The 21,461-nt window shown below is 36.1% G+C and overlaps 1 protein-coding gene across 1 annotated transcript in view; it reads left to right on the top strand.

Annotated features, from left to right (window-relative positions):
• rab26 (RAB26, member RAS oncogene family) overlaps positions 1 to 21,461 on the top strand; it is a 49,980-nt gene that overhangs the window by 6,428 nt on the left and 22,091 nt on the right. The window contains exons 3-5 of the mRNA XM_088439811.1: positions 12,019 to 12,060; positions 13,109 to 13,175; positions 19,494 to 19,546. Of these exons, the coding sequence (XP_088295937.1) occupies positions 12,019 to 12,060; positions 13,109 to 13,175; positions 19,494 to 19,546 (162 nt within the window). The remainder of the gene's footprint in view (positions 1 to 12,018; positions 12,061 to 13,108; positions 13,176 to 19,493; positions 19,547 to 21,461) is intronic.

The following is a 21,461-nucleotide window of genomic DNA, read 5'->3' as shown; positions in this document are numbered from 1 at the left end:
GAGTCAAGCAAACGCCGCACATGCGTCAAACATAAAATGTCGAAGGCAGAGGCAGATGGCATGGAGTTTTCAAAAGCTTACCATGCTTCAATGTTAAGGATAAAGTATGCTCATTTTTTAAACAAATAAAGTATTTGATTTGAAAGAAACCTTCCCTTTGAAAATTGTTTGGTTTTGACGCATGGACGAGAGCCAAATTTGAATCCTGTTAAAAATGGCTATTTAGTTAAAAAAAAAAAAAAAAAAAAAAAAAAACACTAACATTGTACTGTAGTTTTAACACGACGATACCGTTTTTCCCAAGGATATCATACCCTCAGAATCTGATATCGGCCCATGCCTAGTTTTTACCCGAGCAACTGTGATGTCAATTTCAGTCGACAACAGGTGTCAAAATGGCCGCCTATTGCGATGGATAAGAATGGGTGGACTTTGTTGCTAAATCTATTTCCCACAAATGCAATACAATAAGAATTCTGTGCTAAGGCTGTGTTAAGTGAGACTGCATAGAGCATATTATTGTAAAAAAAATTCCTGGGTTGACTTTTCCCTTAAAAAAAAAAATTAAAATTAACAAAAAAAAAAGTAGCAAAAGAACTTGGATTAAGCAACATCATAGATAACCCTTATTAGTCCCACATAAGCCAGTTTGCAATAATAATCATTTAATGAGAATCATTTTGTCTGCACATTTGTTTCCTTCCTTTGTTATCAACTAAAAATAAACCAAGAAGATATGATAAGAAAAAAAAAAGATCAAAAGCACTCACGCTAATAAGATTACCATGGAACAAGATCACCAATACAGAAGCTTATTTTTTCCCATCTTACATAACCTGCTCTCACTTGATACTTAATTTTCCGTTGCAGGCTTTCATTATATATTTTTGGGGCCCATAAGGATTACACTAATATAATGAGGTTAACTTTTCCTGATACCTTATATAATGTTGCTGGGGCAATGGATGGTCAAAGGTGCCGGCAAGTGTTGCTATGTAGTCGAGCATGTCACTTTGATGTTTCATTACCGCTCCAATGCATGGCACCTTTTTGAATGCTTGACCAAGTAACCATGACAACCCCTCAACACAATGAAAATGTAGCCATATTATTCAGCAGATTCTGTGTATTTGGGTGACAGATGGCTCACAGTTTTCTCAAGCTTCATGAACAGAGGTCATCAGTTGAAGAAGGAACATGTTCGAGTGACGTCGCGAGCCGTGACTAAAATTAGCCCGCGTTGACAACATCGAGGTGGATCTGCTGCAAATATTCTTGGCAGTTTGGCTAAAAACCTGCTTTGCTTTGCTTTACAACTCTCTCGGTTCATTGCGTTCAGAATTGGAAACATTCCAATTCAATCACAGTTGCTGAAGGACGCCAAGCTGCTTTGGCGAGACAAGGATCAAATTGTGATCTGTACTCTATAGACATGTTAGAAGTCATAAACATGTTTTGCATACATCGTAACGGATGCCTTAACGTGAATTATTATCGGTCAATAAATCAGGGTTTATATGGCACTTTTCATACATTAAAATTGCAACATGAAGTGCTTATCAGAATTAAAAACATGGAAGAGTAAATAAAAAGCTCCTTCCTTGCCTCTTAAGCCACAGCCCTAACACATAATATTTTACACCAGCATTCTCCAACAACTGCTCCCCAACCTATTGTTGTAACTTGACGTCATCTTCTGAAGATTAAGATGATCCCATCACTTGCGTGGCGCTAGCTAGCTTTTACTGATCATTGGATCGATGCGGTCAAAATGAAACCCTTGTGCAAGGTACGCCGTCAAAAAGAAGGCAAGACTAAAGGTCTGTCGAATCATTTGAACAAGTAGCAGCCAAATAATTAACTGGAAAGCATAAAAATGCGGACACACTGCCCATAATAACATCTGCTAGCATTTTAGCTGCTACCGAATAGTCCTTCAGCCACTGGAGCAAAACGGCAATTAATCGTTTCATCTTGATTTGATCGTGCACATTTTGCAAGTAGCAATGATGTTTGACCGTATGTGGCATCATAACTTAAAAAAAACGAAACAAAACAAACAAAAAAATCACATAGTTCCTGTGAGTTGCATTTTTAGTAATCAGTTTTTTAGTTTTTAATTTCAAAAAAAGGTACTGTCCATAATGAATGAAATGTTGCATTATGTTAAATGTTAATGTCCACGTTTATTTGTTTTCAGTACCAATGCTTTAAAAGTGGCGTTTGGTGTGACCCGCCCTTCGCAATGAATAAATAAAGTGGTTGTCTTAATCTGACGTGATGCAAAAAAAGGTTGGGTTTTGCTGTTGTACACCATTTACGTTATTATTCTTTTTCTGTTATTCTATTCCTAGCCCATTCTGATGAGCTGCTCCTTGCACATTTTTTGACCTATCTCCATCCCCAACCTCCACATTTTCCAACAATTGACGATTTTTATGAAAGCACACTATGAGTAAATATATTACTGGACATTGCATTGTAATATGTAAATTCACCTTTCATTCCTAATAACAACATTCCACCTTGAAATTCAAACAACAACAACAAATTTACTTACCAAGCATTCTCACTTACCAGAAATTAAACATTTTAACACATCCCCCTCCTACTATATTTACAATTTTGTTTCTCCTCTATTTTTTTAACCAACTTCATACAAATTTACATTTCTCATCTTATCTCATTCTATGCCAAAAATTACCACTTACCAAATATTTTCATCATAAAAAGACCCACAAAACATTTCTTTCTCTCTAATATCTGTCTTTTTAGACTGATTCAACTCTTTCCAACTTTAAACTGTTTACTTAATTCCTACCATTATATTGCATTTACATGATTGCATTTTCGAGTTTAGATATAACATAAACAATATGGAAGTTTTATTTCTAGATTTGAATAGCAAACAGGGTGCTGATTCAATCGTTTTTAACTTTAACACTTGAGATGCAATTATCTGAAGCACTACCGCTTCTATGTTTAGCAAGGCTACCATTAAATTGTCAGTCAGGGACAGATCATGGGAGGTCTTTAACGTTTATTGCCCCAACAAAGCATTTTCACTGGAAATGTGACAATGTGGTAATCTTGAAACAGGAATTTTGGTTTGATCTTGAATTTGCATTCCCATTTTAACCAACTGATTAATCAAATAATTAATTATATCTTAAATGACTTGAGGAAGTATTATGTGCACCTCACGATTGCAGCCTGTTGTTGATTTATTCACAGCTACTTTACAGTCCGAAAAAGAACGATATGACATGTGCAATGGGAAGTTCGACTACATCCAAAAATATGTCTGCTTCTGGTTGGATTATTGGGCTCAATATGACACTCGCAATAAAACAGGATTCAGATCATTAAAAACAATATAACTACAGACAAATAACTACAGACAAGCTCTTGCTGAACTCCTTTCTCATCAGCAGAGCAAGTCTCAAAATTCTTAAAAAAAGAAAATGATTTGGAACAATAAGTGATGGGATAAAACAACATTGTATATCCACACTTCTATTCCAATTTGCGCATTCACTGTTCCGCACATAAAGTGTCATGGAAATCACAAATTCACAGTGGCGTAATCTTTTTCCTAATTCAAACAAAATGTGCCCTTCTTATCAAAACCAAACAGAAACCTTACCGTGAACCTTCAAGCTGCCACTGGCATTCCAAAATAATGAAAATAAACCTTTGGAGATTTATTTATAGTTGTTTTTGGGGCGGTAGTGATGCAAAAGAAATCAAAACAATAGCTCCCCAATTTAAAGATAACAGTGTGAGAGTGAGGCATACAACTGCACACATTGTGCCCAAAGATGACAGATGATACTTCTTTGTGATTGAATGAATGTGTGTATTTGTGTGAGTGTGCACGAGTGTCAATTTGTATGATGGACAGGATTTTCTTGCTTTTTCTTGATTTTCTTGCTTGTTTTAATTGCTTCAATTGTCCCAAATGTTCAATGAGAATCAGTCAACGTTATGTGTCCTTCTTGTCTAATTATATCTGGAATGTATTGCTAGTGAAGACATGAAGTCTTTTTGATGGTGGAAAAAAAAAAATCAAGGTGTTGTAATCTTGATAAAAGCATCATTTAATGATTGTACATCAAAGCATTTACCTGAATAGCAATTAGCCTGCAGCTATAAAACTGAGATTACAGGGCTGTATCAATGAGAAGATTAAACAGTGGCAATTGACAAATGCAATATTAAAGAATCTGCTCAGACTTCATCTGAAATCACTACTTTAATCTCTTTAACTGTTAGTCATATTGAACTTCCCTCGTTGCAACTAAGGCCACCCACCCGTTTTTTTCATCTGGACTTGGCAGCCGCAGTTACAGCACATACCACTCACTCACTGACAAACAACTAGTATGTGCCTTTCCAGAGACTAATACAATCAAACAGTTAGATAATGCTCAAATAACAAAGTTCTTAGATGTCAAAATAGTCATTGACATCTGTACCATTACTGCAGCAGCCCATTTTATAGATAATGGGGAATGAGTTTTACCATGGCCTTGGGAAAAAAAAAGTACATCTTTACATTGTGTGCATGAGCTATAAGCCCGAAGAAGAAAATCAACACAAAAAATAAAAATTGTTTTCACTGTATTGAAGCTCCTTCAAGGCTATACATTTCTTGTGGTATATATATTATAATTATTACTTATTATAATTATGATAATGATGTCAGGTTGTACTAGGTCAGCAGAGAAGGCCTTGCTGGCTTTGATGGCCCACCACTGAACGAATTAGTCTACTTATTATTATTATTTTTTCAGCACCAACAAATACTGCAAATAAGGAACCGATGCTGCATCAAACATTGCGCCTCTGTTTAACTTGTTACAAATTATGAAATAGAACAGCTAACTTAGTTCATCAAATTACTATGTGAATCAGGGTGTGCTATTTTTGAGAAGTTATTGTAACTGTTATTAACAACTACATTTCAAATCAGGATAGTGTTATGTTTAGAATATGTTATATTACAGTTCAATTTCAGAATATCTCCCCTGCCTTTGAATATGTGTGTCCTGGTTTACTACAGCAGTGTGAAGCAAAAATTAGTACAGCACACTAACGTTCAACAACTGAAAAAACAGTAAAAAAAAGTCATCTTTATTAAATTATACAACAGGTATAATTTCTCACTGCATTGGTTTATTTGTATGTAGTGTATTTTTAACTCAAAGTGAGCGGCAGTCATTGGGAAAAACCTGAAAAATGTCATCGGCACAACTAGGTATTTATTAGTTTTCAACATAAACTTTCTAATTCAATGATATAATTTATTATTTGTCTAAGTGTATTCATTTTTTTTTCTTTTATTGTTGTTCGCACAATTTACTGAACGAGCACATTTATACTAACTGAGTCTCAATACCGTTCAAATATTTAAACTAAGAAAATCACTTCTTCAATCTTTTGTCCGTATTGCATAAACACAGGCGTGATGTGTGTTCATTTGTCTGCTGGGGAAGGCTGACTGACAGTCGTAAACACACACAGAAACATAGAAAAGTTTGTTAAAAGTCCGGAAAGCCAGACTGTAAATGAACCCCTAAACAGTTTTTTTTCATTGTCTGTCTTCAACTTTTTTCTTAATCCACCCACCACTGAGTCAAAGGATGATGACAAAGTTTAAAAAAACAAAACAAAAAAGAAACTCTGCGGACAACGTTTATTTGCCTCAAACTATTGTTCATACTGTGTCAGTCCTGCTGTCTTTACCAAACAAAATCAAGTCTTCAACAAAATACTGCAATGTGCTGCAGTGCTCCCTAAGCTCTGATGGAGCTTGCGCACCATGCTGGAAAATGGAGACAGAACTGCCAGAGCTTTGGCAGACATCCCTGCAGTCGGGTAAGATTTATTGCGGGAATGGGGAATTGCGTTAGCCGTATTGTTTAGATAATCCTGTCGTAGCCGTTCATATCATAAATGTCTTATGAGGGCAATTTAAGCTGCAATCTTAACAAAGCCACAGTGCTAAGCAATCTACGCGTTATATTAAAAATAGAAACCTTTTTTTTTTCCTTTTTCACTGAGACATTATTTTCAGATTCCCAGATTATTAACTTGAATAATTCCACAAAAGTAAAGATTCAATAATAAATCAGCCATCATGTTCACAGGACCCTTATTCAATTAACATTCACATTTGTCAGGTTCAGGCAACCTAAAACATTTAATAAACAACAAACAGGAAGGAAGACAAGGGCCTTTTACTCTCAAGGAGAGGGGGCAGGAACCGCCCCTGTTTAATTGTGAGGGTTGGCCCAAATTACAAAAACACTTGCTGCCCTGAAAGGGCAGTGGAGTCATTATGGCAGCAAGGTAACAATACGTTTCTGATAGTGGGGGGCATAGGTGCAAGTCCATGTACACTATCTGTCCATGCAATCACTGCTGTCTTCTTTCCCAGGAACAAGGCAACAGAACCATACTGTTTTTTCCTGTGATTAGGTTATAATACCTATGATTAGGTTCTTGAGTCATATGCCTGTGATTCATTACAGCTGCAAGAGACATGACATTTCCAATAGAAAATATCCACGTCTACCAATATACATGTTGCAGAAACAAATATTGGATAGCCTATATACAATTATTCTAACAACGTTCAAAACTGTTGAATGTTGTAGAAGGAGCTAAAAAACTACAGTTCTCTGCTGGCTGGTACACATCTGACACAACACCCCTTCCAAGTCTGTCACAGTCTTTTTCATACGGTCTTATACATATTGATCGAGGCTTGCAAGCTCATACCTTGGGTGAAAGTGTGCACCATGTCATTAAGTCTCTTTTTTCACTATGAATACTCTAAATGGTCATGATGTCTTTGGCAACGTTCAGTACAATTGACTGCTCCTTTATTATCTGAAACACAATGTGAAAATTTGCCCACTCATTTTTTTTCAGTTGCTTTATAAAAAAAAGGCTTTTAAAGGGGTCAGAAAATTCGCAAATTCATGCTTTTGTAACCACAATCGTTGTACTTTGCAGCTCGTGTTTTAGCGCAAGTAGTGCACATTCCCGAGTTACATGCCTTTGTAGCTTTATAAATGTATAAGTTTGCTCCCCATGTACCCTTTTTTTGATCGTGTTTAGGAAATTCCCTTTGGAGCCAACCAAATGCAATTTAAACCTTGTGACCTCAACATAGAGATATGAAATAAATGCGGACTACACACATGGGTAATAGGAAAATCAGATGAGGACGTTACACAGGGAAGAGAGACAAATGACGTGAAGGTTGAACATTTTCAGGAAAAAAAACTCAATAAAAACACTGAAGGCCAAAGGAGAGGACTATTCACTCATTTATAGAGTAGGGGTGGGGTTCAATAGTAACTTGCTACAACAATTTGCTATAGATGAAACATCAATTCCGCAAAGTTTGATTTTGCAAAGTAACAGTTAGCAAATAAAGCATTCTCTTTACAACGAACATGGAAATCAGCATAGTCAAATGTAATGACAAATTTGACTGGCATGCATCAGTGGCACTTGGCTCATTAAAATAAATCTTCATCGGTCAAAAGCTCAAAACATTTCATTTATTATCCAAAGTTATTTACACTTGGCTTAGAAAGACATTTGTTATGATCTGCTTCATTCCGCAAAGTTTGATTTTGCAAAGTAACAGTTAGCAAATAAAGCATTCTCTTTACAACGAACATGGAAATCAGCATAGTCAAATGTAATGATAAATTTGACTGGCATGCATCAGTGGCACTTGGCTCATTAAAATAAATCTTCATCAGTCAAAAGCTCAAAACATTTCATTTATTATCCAAAGTTATTTACACTTGGCTTAGAAAGACATTTGTTATGATCTGCTTCATTCTTGGTGATTTTGTAACTTTTTCAAGATACTTGTTAAAACCAGAAATTAAAAGCACTATATCATAAAATATTTTCAAATTTTATTTACAGTAGATGGATCAATGATAATAAATCACTTAGAAACTTACTGGACAAAAAGATGGGCAAAGATGGCTGCCTCAAAAACACTTAGATGCCGTGGTGCAACGTTTGTTAAAAGCCCATATATATATGTAATCAGTATATGTATACAGTATATGTATGTATGTATGTGTGTGTGTGTGTGTGTGTGCGTGTGTGTGTGTGTGTATTTTAGCTATACATATTGTCTAAACACAATATTCTGATTTGTATTATATGTTTAATATCTGTACAAATAAAGGGATTCCCCAAATCTGCATTTGAGACAATAATTAAATTGAGGAGATAATACGACCCTTACTCCAGCAATCTAGCATTTATAAGGGAATTGATGTTTGGACCTTTTGAGCAGGAGAACAGAGAAGCAAGGTTTAAAGAGAGTTTCTACTAAAATATTTCAGAAAGGTTGAGGTTAAATACTTCAGTTGAAGAAAGTGTCTGCATATAAATTGAATGCAGAACAGAAAAGGGAGAAAAGAGAGCAAGGGTGACAAATCCAGGATTAGTTGGATTAGTGCAGGAAGCACAATGTGAGCTGTTTGCAGCCAACCGGGACAGCACAGCAAAGTGGGAAAAGCTAACTTTGGTCTTTCAGAGGCAGCATCCCTCAATACAGAATTTGGGCTTATTTGCATTGACTGCTTTTGGTCTTCATAAATCACTTGGGTTGTACTCTGAAATAACCAGAATTAAAGAAGATATCATTTGTGTCAAAGTTTGAGTCTCATGTTTGAGCGATGTTAGAATGACCATAACCTCCTGAGACCCAGTCGATTCATTTGTGTCCACTGTTGTGTTCATTTTTTCTCGGCAAGAAAGCAACTTGAAATGCTTCCCATCCAAAGACATGAAGCATCATTAGAAAGGCCAGGATGTTCTTTGCTTAGCATGCAAGGACATAGTAGGGTAACTCAAATGCATCAAGGATATAGACCAAAAAAAAAAAAAAGTCCACTACAGTGGACACAAATTAATAGGCTGTAAGTGAAAAAGTTACAATGGCAACGATTGGGTTAGGATTAGCATACAAATGATGGTACATATATGGCACATCAGATGTGCCAATGAACTTTTGATACAAACAAACAGATGAAAAGTGCAACACTGTTGTCACGTCCAAAAGTCCTGATATTTTACTTATTATAAGAAAGGATTTTGGTATAATTGATGTGATCATCAGTTACTATGCATTTCTACAATGTGTCATTTTTGTCATATCGGTTATGTGTTTGTGATGGTATTTATATGTTATCAATGTCATAGAGTGTTTGCTGTTGACTGGTCGTGGCATGTTTGTTCCTTGATAAATCAGTTGCCATGCAATGGTCCTTTAGTTTGGTGCAGTATTTAAGCTCTAGGTTATCATTGACACATTGTTAAAACAACAAGGTTTACTTTTCTGGGTCTAGTTTCTGAGTCTAGTTTTCCAGGTCGAGTTTCTGATACTCACTGTGGTTATTGGATTTTTGTGTATAAAGAATTTTTGCTTTTCCAACCTCTAAATCTAAACTCGGCTCTTTGCCCATGGTTGATGCCTAAAATATATGATTTGCTGTGATTGGGAGCCACGATGGATTTTTGTTTTGAGCAGGCTAAAAAGTTTTCTGGCCCTCATCAAAATTTGCGACCCAGCATGTGAATGTGGGAGACTAGATTCCATTGATTTTCTATTAAGCCTGTGGAGCCAGGCTCTCCTCAGTTTGACAGCAAGGCTAAGTGGGTAGTGATGTTATAGAGTTTCAATTGAACCCAAGGCCAAAAGGAAGAAATTACTTTCCCTTTTTCTGAACTTTTGATCCTAGCAACAGCAATAGAAGACATCTGTCTTTGTCAAAAGACAGTTTATATTGGATTGCATATTCCAATAAATTGTTGAGGATTGCTGTTTTTGTCACTAAAACAAGCATTATTCAAAGCTGGTGGGAAAAAGAAATGAAAGATGGAAACAAAATCAGTCAATTGTAGAACCTTAATGTAGCTGAGTAGCCTACCCCGCCCCCCCACCCCAACTATAACAGTTATATAAATGAAGGCGCATTTACCATTATTTCTGCGATATGTATTTTTATTCTTCTTATTATTATTATTGTTATTATTATCATCCATCCTATTATTATTATTATTATTATTATTATTATTATTATTATTATTACTGAGATGACACTTGATGATGGTGATGGGCAAACCAAGAAGTGAGACGTTTTTAGAATCATTTTCATGAAAAGACAAAATACCAACAAAATACCGATGAATCAGAATTGGTAGAATTGAGTTCACAGCTGTTTTGTTTTTGTTTTTGTTTTAATAAACATGAAAAGAATCATATTCAAGGATTCAAGAATACTATTACGATCTACAATTGTCTTAGATCGTCTTTTTTTTAGGGTGTAATTGTAATCTTTTACTCAAGTAAATATCTGTTGATAGCTCAGCAGAAATTAATTGTTGAAAAATGCAATTCATAGCAATAAAGGTTGGAAATTTAATTAAAATTAAGTAAAAATGTTTCCTCAATGGCATTATTATTATTATTATTATTAACATAAAATAATTATGTTACTTTAGAACATAACTTTCCTCCCACCAAATCACATGAGAACATGAATGTTAGGTTCACGGTGACCAAGGAAAAATCCTTGTGTGTCCTTAAAGTATTCAAAGCCTCAATGTAAAATGCATACCCTTCACCTTGATTTATAACCTAATCACTTCCTTTATGTGCGATTTTACAACGGACCATACAGGCTGTACATAAAATGTGCCCAAAAAGCGATGGACCTTGATGCTATTCTCATTAAGGTTTATTAACTCTCCTTAATTTCAGTCATAATCTTTGATTTCTGACATTCTGCCGAAACTATTGTTTCAGTTATATTCTCTATAATGATACTTTTTAAACTTGGAGAATAAAACATCAGCACCTACAGCAAGCACATCTTTACCTGAGAAAGCAGTCAAAGAACTCCCACATGACTTCATCATAAAGTATTGCCTTCAGAGACCCCCCAAGCACTAGTCAGTCAGATCTCAAAATCTGCTCGAGCGCAGTGCATTGTGTATACAACCGACGTTGTTTTACATTGTCTTTTGGCACATCAAAATGTTAGATGTGCCCCAGAAGAAGTTTCCTAAATCCTCACTCCAGGAAGTGAATTTTAAAACCAGCTGGATTATTATACTGTGCTGTAAAAGTTTTCCACTGTGACCCATTCTAAGGTCCTGCTGCATATTCACCGGTATCACTAAGCCACATTAGGCAGCAATGAGGCTACCTTTATTGTTTCAAGGCCAGTGCTGCACAGCCATCCATTCTATTCAACTACTTCATCACTCTGCAAATTATTCCTCCTAAACACACTTTGCTTTGTGTTTGTCAATGCAAACGCACGCATTGTGGGTCCAGATGAAAATGCAATGCAGTGCAATCATTGTGCAGGAGAGTTTCATGTTTAAATGGGTTAATTGCTTAAACACTGGGCTCAATTTGTAACTATAGAAATCTGTATATCCTCTTGAGAACCAGCCTATTCGTTTTTGTTTGACTCAATTGAGCATACTAAGTCCTAGTATGATCAGTAGAGGACATCCCGGTGAAATGCAATTAGCTTTGTTGACTTGCTGAGACAAAGTGGACACAACAGTGGAAACAAATGGGTTTCAGAAGCTTATTGCTTCAGATATTGAAAAAAATAAATAAAAGGAAAACACTCTACAGGCGTTTCTTCTCAACAACCAGAAAAAAAACCTAACTATGGACTTAAATGCCTGTTTCATGTCAGGTAATTAAACTCTGACTGCAAAATACACGTCGTGCTTGACCATTGCAGGTTTTAGTGATCTAAAATGGTTTAAGCGTAAAACTGAGTGCTAAATGCAGAGGAGTATTTTCTAAAAGCATCATTTGGGCTGCTTGTGCTGTGCCTTTGTTTCAGCAAGCGTTTTAATATATTACCAAATTCAATCTGCCGCTGCTTATTTTTGTCTGAAAACTTGGATTTTCAATTAGATATATTTTGTTTGTGTGTGTTGCAGAATAAGGTGATGAGCATTGATGCTGTGAAGGTCAAACTGCAGGTGAGATAAAAACAAACTCCAGTCTCCATTTAAAATGAATACGTTTTAGACTAAGGTAAATGTACTGCTGTGGTATTTCCATTTATACTCCTGCAGGATGGAGAGTTTAAGGTGGACATGTTTTCATTTAATCAAGTACATCCTTCTCGACCAACAACTAAACAACAGCTAGACTTTTATATATCTGTTATAACTGAGAGGGTTGTTTAAAAGCATCCAAATTATGCTCTAAAAGTTGATGACTTGAAATTTATGCTGAGTTTCTTTTGCAAAGACTATTTCTAAAAATCAGAGAAAACCATCATTTGCATACCAATTTGGAATGCAGTGTACTTGAAATGAATAAAGTGTGACTGACTACAACACGTTTATTTCCTAAACACATAAGTGGAATTTCGAATGAAACGGGATGTATTTTTTAATTGATTTGATTTTTTTGTGACATTTTAATGATCACGCTCCAATTGTTAGGCGCCAGTTTGTATACAACAGTTTAGTTGCATTGGAAAATCCTTGCCGGCAATTTAATGAGCCTTCCATCGACCCTTATCATTCAATTAACTTCTTCTCCTCCCCAAATGAAGACAGGCGAAGAAGGGAATAGCGGACTTTACAAGAGTGTTTCATCAAACATGGGCCGTTATCAACAAGAGACACAGACAAGCTGATGATGAATTTGATTAGGTCTGACGGTTTTTCCTCCTCGCCCAAATTCTCGATTCAATCTCACTCCTTTATTCAACTGGATCTGTGCTCATCAGTCAGTCAGTTCACTGGAATATTACAGCTCATATCTCAGGAGCTAGTTCCAAGAAAATGACATGCATTATATTATGTTAAGCGGGGATCGGTAGCAATAGAAAATGTGTGATGGTAAATGTGGAATTCCACGGTAATAATCACGTCTATTTGAGGTCTATGGAATCAAATTAAAAAATCACAAGTTCTTTTGAAAGTTCTTGACAATGATGGCACTGTTAAATATGTAGGGCTGACTTATGCACAGTATACATTTAGCATGGTGTAGTATTTTTGCTCTTCTCTGTAGATATGGGACACTGCTGGTCAGGAGCGATTCCGGAGTGTTACACACGCATACTACCGCGATGCTCATGGTAAGGCTTGTCTTTTTACATTTGACTTCCATTCAAGGACCCCAACGTCCGTTTGATTTATACGACACTGCAACGGCATTTTCTTTTAACATGATGTGTCTCTTTTGGACCATCTGTCCCATTGTGATTGTGAAAAATCTTCAAGTGAAAACTCCTTTTTTTAGTTACATTTATTTTGACAGACTACGTGTCCCCGCGTGAGTGCGCATTCCCTCAAGGCTCTGTGATGTAGAGCAAAATGAGTCTCGCACTGTTGGGAGTAGCATGTCCATCAACTTTTCCCAAATGTATTTTGTGACTGTGTGTGTCTCAGTCTCATCTCCAATAAACCCAGTGAGTACAAGGAGTATCCCTCCGGCCTATCTGAAAAAGCAGGTGTTAGAAACTTGGACACACATACTCACACACTCTCAAATCTGAATTTATCAGTTAGTAGCATTCAGAGTAGGGGAAAGCACTGATACACTAGCACGAATAAGTATAGAGACATACATGTACATGGGATGTAATGTTGAGTATATGTGTACGGGCCGCAGCAGGCCTTTTGTCCATTGTTAAACTGATCTGTCAGTTCTATACAGCAATTTGCCCACAGACGTTTAACAAGGCAACAAGGGAGCCTCGAACTGCTCTTTCGAATCGTCAGTCTTGTTACTGGCTTTTAAACAAAAGTTCGTGCGGTCTGACAGGCATTGCTGTGCAAGAGTTCGCAACCCATACACACCAGACAGCAAAACCGTCAGGGTCTTGATTGAGATAACTCGGCATTGTTATGACCTTGAAATGTAATAAGAATTGATTGATTAAATTGATTGGATTGAGTGGGATACGTCTCCTGGGCAGGAGTGGATTACAACTGCTGCCCTCATTGGTCGATGTCTCATCGGAAGCCTATCACATGTTTTGTAGGGAGTGCCCGTGAGCTGATTGACTAATTGTCTGGTCAGTCTTGTCCAAGGTGTTGACTGTACATACCATCAGCAGTAGTCGCCACCTCACATGCGAGGGGAGTAACACAGTGTGTTAGAGTGACCATAACCTCCTGAGACCAAAAACAGCATTGGGAAGATGGTACAATTTACACTCGAAATTGGTATTTCGGTTGAAAATTCTGTTTCCCTGTTATTATGTTTGGTCAGCTACGGGCTCCACTCTCGTTCGACGTACGAATGGCCGTTACTCTGAGGACAACTGTGCAACCCACTGTCGCATTCTGTGGGTTTTGTTTTGTTGTGGGGTTTTTTTTGTGAAGTTTCAGTTCTATTCAGTTGTAGGCGTCTGTCGTTAGTATGATTTTGTCTACCTGTCTGTGTTACCTGCCCCTGTTTCAACCAATCAAGTTCCCCTGCCGTTCGAGATTGTGCAGCTATTTGCATTTCCCTAATTAGTGGCATTTTTAGTTCTCCCTTCCTTCCACACTTCCACTTACCATGCCGAGCCATGACAAGCCCTCTCTGTTCCCCAACTACGGTCAAGGGATGGCAACAGAAAGGGATAACAGTACAGTTACTGTATAAGGTTTAATAAATAAACATTTAGGTAAATATGTGTACTGCAATAATCTTTGCCTCAAATATGTAAAGTTCAAATACTTTTCACATTTTTATAATTCTGGTACCCACATAAACATGCATGAAAATTCCTAGGGGTAGGGTCCTATTTTGCGGATTTCAGTTTTGGTGGGCTTTTTGGTCCCCATTAACTACAAAAAATGAGGGAACCATGTGTATACATATTATTGAGGCTTTATTTGCCATATATTACTTGTTAAACCAAAGTTTATTTTGAAGGTGGCCTTCTCACCGCATTCACAGTGTGTTTTACTGTCCTGTGAGCAGGAGTTTTGACATCCACTTTTTTATTGGTGATTGGTGATGACACTGTTGTTTTTCCTTGTGGATTAAAACACCTTTTGAAAACTATTTGTCATGGTATATTTGATATATGTCGATAAAAACTGAAAACAACTCCACTACCTACTAAAGAAAACTTTGCTGGAGAAGTGTGAGCAAAAATACCGCCGTTGCACTGAGTTCCATATTAGTCTTTTGACTGTCGGTGTGCATATAAATGCTAAGAATGAACACTTAACATTCACTGACTGCTCAGTAAAAATGGATCTTTGACATCTACCACTGGTCGTAATACTCATTGTTATGCATATGTCCTCTAGTTTTCCAAACTTGAAGTTAGTCATGAGCAGGAATGTTGTTATATTTCTGTTGGTGACTTGTGCGCCTTTTAATTCACAATTTATGATAGCAAACAGATGCACAGTGTTTGTGTGGTAAGTGAAGCCACAGAGATGCCTGCAGATAATCAAGGACCTTGCTGTTGTTTTACAATCGGAAGGATATATTAGATCTCTGTAATGAAGAGAGCTGGACTGATTTAGATTCTCTCCTCTGCATGAAATTCAGAAGGGTCGACATTTCAAGATTTAAGGGTCATTCAGCTTCAGTGGTTCCCCTGCACTGTATATGGCAGAGCTGGAAGGGAATATTCAGAGCATTCGGTGCTGCTCAGACACAGTTGGAGGGAACACATTATCCCATATGGTTTCAGTGTATGCCACATTATTACAATACTAAATCTGTTTGATTTGTTAAATTCACAGTTTAACGATGCAAAGCACCGGTGCAATGAGCTGGCTTGTTGCTGTGAGCCCGGTGCAATCTTCCAGACTCATTTCATTCAAAGCATGTTGCAAAGTGCAAAAAGTCCAGCTGTGTCCGGAACCAAACTGCATCTTTCCTGTCGCTCAGTTCAGTTGGCATTCTTCCATTTCCACAGCATGAAGCAAAACCGCTGCGGTTGCAAAAAAAAAAAAAAAAAAAAAAAAAGAAAAACGCATATCCAAGTAATTTGGTAGACCAGAAAGGGAGAAAAAGTGATGCAAGGGAAAGACCAACTGGAGAACAAAATTTTCTTTTTTTTAATCCTGGCAAGAAAACTGCCCTTACCATGTTAAACAATCATTGTCTCTAAAATTTAGGTCCATTTCATGATTGTACATATTATTTATTGCTAACAAGGGACGATTAAAACCACACCTCATAGGAAACTTACCCACTGTCATTTGCACATTATTCTAAAAATATGCAAATAAACCAGAGCCTCTTGCGACATTGATTACATCACTGTCAATGTCAATAAGTATGAAAATTTGTCCTTGTCCGTTTCATGTCTATAATCACTTAAGCATGATTAAACAATAAAAACAATGAACACGTTAATATTGATGCAAATGAGAATTGGCCTGAGCTCAAAACTTGACATTGACCAAACACTGATTGAACCATTTGTCTTCTAGACTGTTTATCGCTTAATGTAGAGAGGAGCTGCAATCACCTTTGACTTTGGATAAAAAACAGACTGCTGTTGAGGTGTCCCAGAGAGATGTCGACCAATTGGTCCAAAAAAATTAAAATGTGTATTCATACTTCAGCTGTATCACAACACAACATGATTTTAATGTAAGCCTTTTATTCGAAAAATGAAATATATCAGTATATTTGAGGTCCCACTCAATTGGTAAAATTACGGTTTACTTTCTGGGAATGAGTGCTCAAGGTCAACCGGCGATTATTGATGAAGATTATCATATCAGAGATGATGGATGGCAACTGTCGTTTATGGATTGCAGCCCCCCCTCTTTGTGTCCATCACCACTCGACTTCTGAGCTCCTCAGACTCTCAGCAACAGATTGTGCAATGTAATCAACATACGCTACGTGAATGCAAAGCAAATGTCTGGTAACACAATAGCAAATGAAGTCAGCGGCAAAGATTTAATATGTGCTGACGTGGTCATTTTATGCGACCAGGCTTCTTCCGGCGTTTAAAATTGCCTTCACCCTTGTGCAGTTATGCTGTAATGACTTACCAAAGGACACTCTAAAAGTCTGTTACTAAGATTTACTCTACCTTATCACTTGTAGAGATTCATTATTTTCATCATAGAAATGACCTTGAATGCATAAAAATTGTTATTATATATATATATATATATATATATATATATATATATATATAATATGTATACATTGTATATATTATTGGTGGAAAGAGGAACCCCCCGCCCACACACACTCGCTGCAGTAACTATAAATGGGATCATTATCTATGGAAATTGTACAAGTATACCTAAAATTGTATCCTTTTTAACTTTGACAAAAGAAAAAAAGCCATTTAAATCAATTTTCTGCAAATGTTAACTTTAGTTTTTACAGGGGTTATACAGGTTACAGCTTATTCTGAATCTGAAAAAAAAACAACCTTAAAGTTCATCAAAGAGCCTGAAATAAAACCCTTCTAAGTCCTTACTCAAACTAGAAACACTTCTGACCAACCAAACCATCTACTGCTGGAAAATAAATAAATAATAATAATAAATAAATAATGATAAATATGTATAATATACATCATTTAATTGTAAATGGATTAACACCAGTCTCGAACATTTTAACCGAAAAAAAAGGTAAAAATGTTTTTTTTTTGTAAATCAACCTAAACAAAGAATGTGATGAGAAAAAAATGTTGGCAGCAATTTAAAACAATTTTAATCCCTATCAGTACCACCACAAGTGTTCAAATAATATAGGATAATCTTTCCAAAAATAATTTCCAAAATAATTTTCAATCTTTGTGGCTAATACCTTAAAGTCCCATTTGTTACTGTTATTAATGGATTCATGTACTATATCAATATATCAAACGAATGTAATAAATTGAGTTAAATCTTTCTGTTTTTGTTCTTTAATTGCAAACAAAAGTAATCTACTTTTCTTGATCTTTCTTGAGCTGTATATATTATTAGATGAAGCTTTTTTGCCATTGTTTTAACAATCTTTGCTGTGAGGGAAACTGACAGACATGCACCAATAAAAACATAAAAAGCCTCAATAACTGGTTAGCCATAAAATGAAAGTTCAGTTTTTGTTTTATAAGAAAAACAACTTGAGACAGAAAAAATGTAATAAAGCAACAACCTTCTGTAAATAAATTATAGCGGCAAAGTAAATACTGCAAACAAAAAACTGATTCTACAGAGTATTCCTTTGACACAATAAATGGAATCGTCACAATAAAGGCATTATCATGCCTTTGCAAACATTCGTACAACTTATGATTTGCGCACCCGATCAATTACAGCGGTCGCTTGGCAAATGATCACATTGAAGCCGATTTCTGATCTTGCATAAAATGGCAAATGTCGACATGAAAATCGTAAACAGCAAAATCCACCTGTTTTCAGCCACAGAGCGGACATTTTGCCATTTGGTGTTGACTGTAAATGACATGAAAATTCATCAAATCGACATACATTTAAAAAATATATTTGCATAAATGTTTAATGCTAGCAATGGATTAATGAAGGGGTATCAAACTAATTTTTATCATGGTCCACATTTTAGTCAAAGTTTCTGTCAGAGGGTATGACAGAGGAGTCAAATAAATTTAATGTGTGTGTCCTCACACACTTACCTAGTTATGATAATAGGCTGGCAAAAACTGTTCAAAAGGAAAATTTGGAATTATAGCCAGAAACTCATTTTGCGGGCCACATAAAATGTTTTGGCGGGCCGGATCTGGCCCCTGGGCCTTGAGTTTGACACCTGTGCATTAATGTATCCAACATCTTTCCTTGTGATCAAACTCTTGATAAAAAGGTACATCTATGCATGAGTGAATTACAATCAGATTAAAAATGATATGCAGCACAATATTTTCTGCAAATATGTTATGATGTATACAGATAAGGGAACAAGAGGCATTACATTTCTGCCCTTTAAGATATTAACTCAATTTACTTGCAGTAAGTAAGACCTCTAATGTCTTTAACACGTATTACCTTTAACATCAAAATGATTTATCTACTACCTAAAAAGCTCTATTGCCCCTGAAATGTTTTAATCGTTCAACATTAAGTCATCCAAGAAGGCAATATAAAAGTGACAGTATTCATTGTTCAAAATGAAATGATTGGGAATGTAAGTAAAAGAGAAAACGTATAAAGTGACGATAATCAGTTGCGAGAGAGACTTAATGATTGCTCAGACAAATGCTTCCAGATGAAGGCGGATCCAGCAGAGAAAATGAGCTGCATTTGCCCATGCAGGTGTAATGATTCCATGTTTGACAGAGCATTATAATACACAGAGCGGCATGGTGCATTTGGAGTTACATAATTTTACTGAAGTGTTTACATTAGTGCACAAGTTAGTGTGAAAGCTCAGCACTTTATCCGACTGCTGCGCAAGCTATTTTCAAAGTTTCTTGTGACATAATATGTGCCTTGTTGTTTTGTCTTTACAGCTCTCCTTCTTCTCTATGATGTCACGAACAAAGCATCGTTTGACAACATTCGGGTAAGAAAGATACTCTCCTCATTTGGCTTCCACTCATGTTCTAAGTCTTTATTCATTTCTGTCTTAGTATTGTGTCGGATCGTTGTGACATCCAGTCAATATCTTGAATCTTGTCTTTCATATATATATATATATATATATATATATATATATATATATATATATATATATATATATATATATATATATATATATATATAATATAGTAATCAAGTAATCATTTACTTTAGTACTTACTAAACTCCCTGTAGTTGATTAATTTAATCTATAAAGTGATTCTTTATTTTAGTTCTAAATTAACCTTTCTGACGCTCATTGTTTTAGGTATCCCATACAAGGTAATGGTACAATGGTTACAAATGAAAAAACAAAAAAAATCTCTCTTATCCAATGTGGAAATAATGATGATGCATGTAAATGAGAGCTACTTACATCCAAAATGGACTCTTCTCTTTGTAGTCGGCACGCAATTTTCTTTTGCCTGCCCCATTTGGGTGAATTACTGTTCCTTTAATTAACACAAAATGGAGTTAAATCTAGCAGTGTGATCAAGTTCTATAAGCATCTGGGAAGCCTGGTGCATTCAGAGCACATCTGTAGTCAAGAGTGGAGTTGTTTGTGTGGCACACATGTGTGACTGCAACCTGTTAATGTTTATCAATTTAATCAATCAGGATCAGAGAATTATGTGTCTGTATCCTATACAGTGTAACCTTTAGGTGCAGAGAGCATTAGGTTATATACCGTTAAATTTTCAGCAGTAGTTATTAGGTATTATAGTAGTAGTAGTATTGGCCGTTTTCTTTTTTAAAAGCTCAACTGGAATTAAAGCTACTTTTTGCAGCCATTTTTTTTTGATCAATAAAAGTTTCAATGTTTTTTGTTTTTTAATTGAAGTTCAAGTGATAAGTTCAATTAAAGCTACTATTTATAACCATTTTTCTGAGGAGAAAAAGCTGACGTAAATTAAACTTTTGGAAGAAATTAGGCAATTTACATGTAAAATATGATTCACTATAAGAATGATTCAGGATACAAACTGCACTCCGGAACAACTTAAATTCGTATCTAGGGCTTCCACTGTATATATACATTTTGTCCGAGCCGTACTCTGCCTCTCAATTGAGAACTACTGCCTCCATAAAACCAGTTATCTGGGGTTACTATGACAACAATGGAGACTATATATCTCTAATGTCCCCTACATGTCCCCGACATGACTAACACAGTCTGTTTACTTGTATGATAACTTGTGTAACTTGAATTAATGTTTTGACATATATCTATGTTGGTCTTAGGGTTAAGGCATAATGAGAAGGGGAATCAGGTAGTACATAGGCTTCACATTACACACATCACTTTTTCACAACCTTAATTGTCACCCAAAAATAAAATGAATTTACCTACTGTTAAAACAGACATCTCTGAATCTTAGCTGTGACAACACCTGTTGTGTAATGTGAATCTCACTAATTTGCTTGACTTCTGATGTAAAGTCTGCTTTTAATCCAATTCAATTTAGCGGAATCTTCAATTTCCTCGTTATGAGTGGTTTTTGTGTCTTCTTTTCCATGACAAAATATTGTTAGCATATTAATCTGTGTTCTGAATGAGCGATAGCCAAGTAAACATCTGTTGTTCATGTAAATGTTCTTCATTGGCTCTGGTAATTGCATGCAGTCCAGGCTAATGCAGCACGTGGCGGAACAATCTCCCACTGTGTGAACCCATTAGCAGCCAAGTCTCGAAGCAAAGGCCACGCAGTATTTAGAGGGAAATAGAGAATCAGCATTCGGTGATTTTTATAACTCAACAGCTCTCGTTCACATTAGTCAAACAAGTGGGCTGTTTTTACACAGCAGCTTTGTACATATGCAGTATATTATTTTGAAGGTTTAATGACATCGTCCAATCT

Source organism: Hippichthys cyanospilos, chromosome 17, assembly GCF_059441005.1.
Source record: "Hippichthys cyanospilos isolate Australia breed blue-spotted pipefish chromosome 17, RoL_Hcya_1.0, whole genome shotgun sequence".
Lineage (NCBI taxonomy): Eukaryota > Metazoa > Chordata > Actinopteri > Syngnathiformes > Syngnathidae > Hippichthys > Hippichthys cyanospilos.
This window is presented reverse-complemented; position numbering and strand designations above follow the sequence as displayed.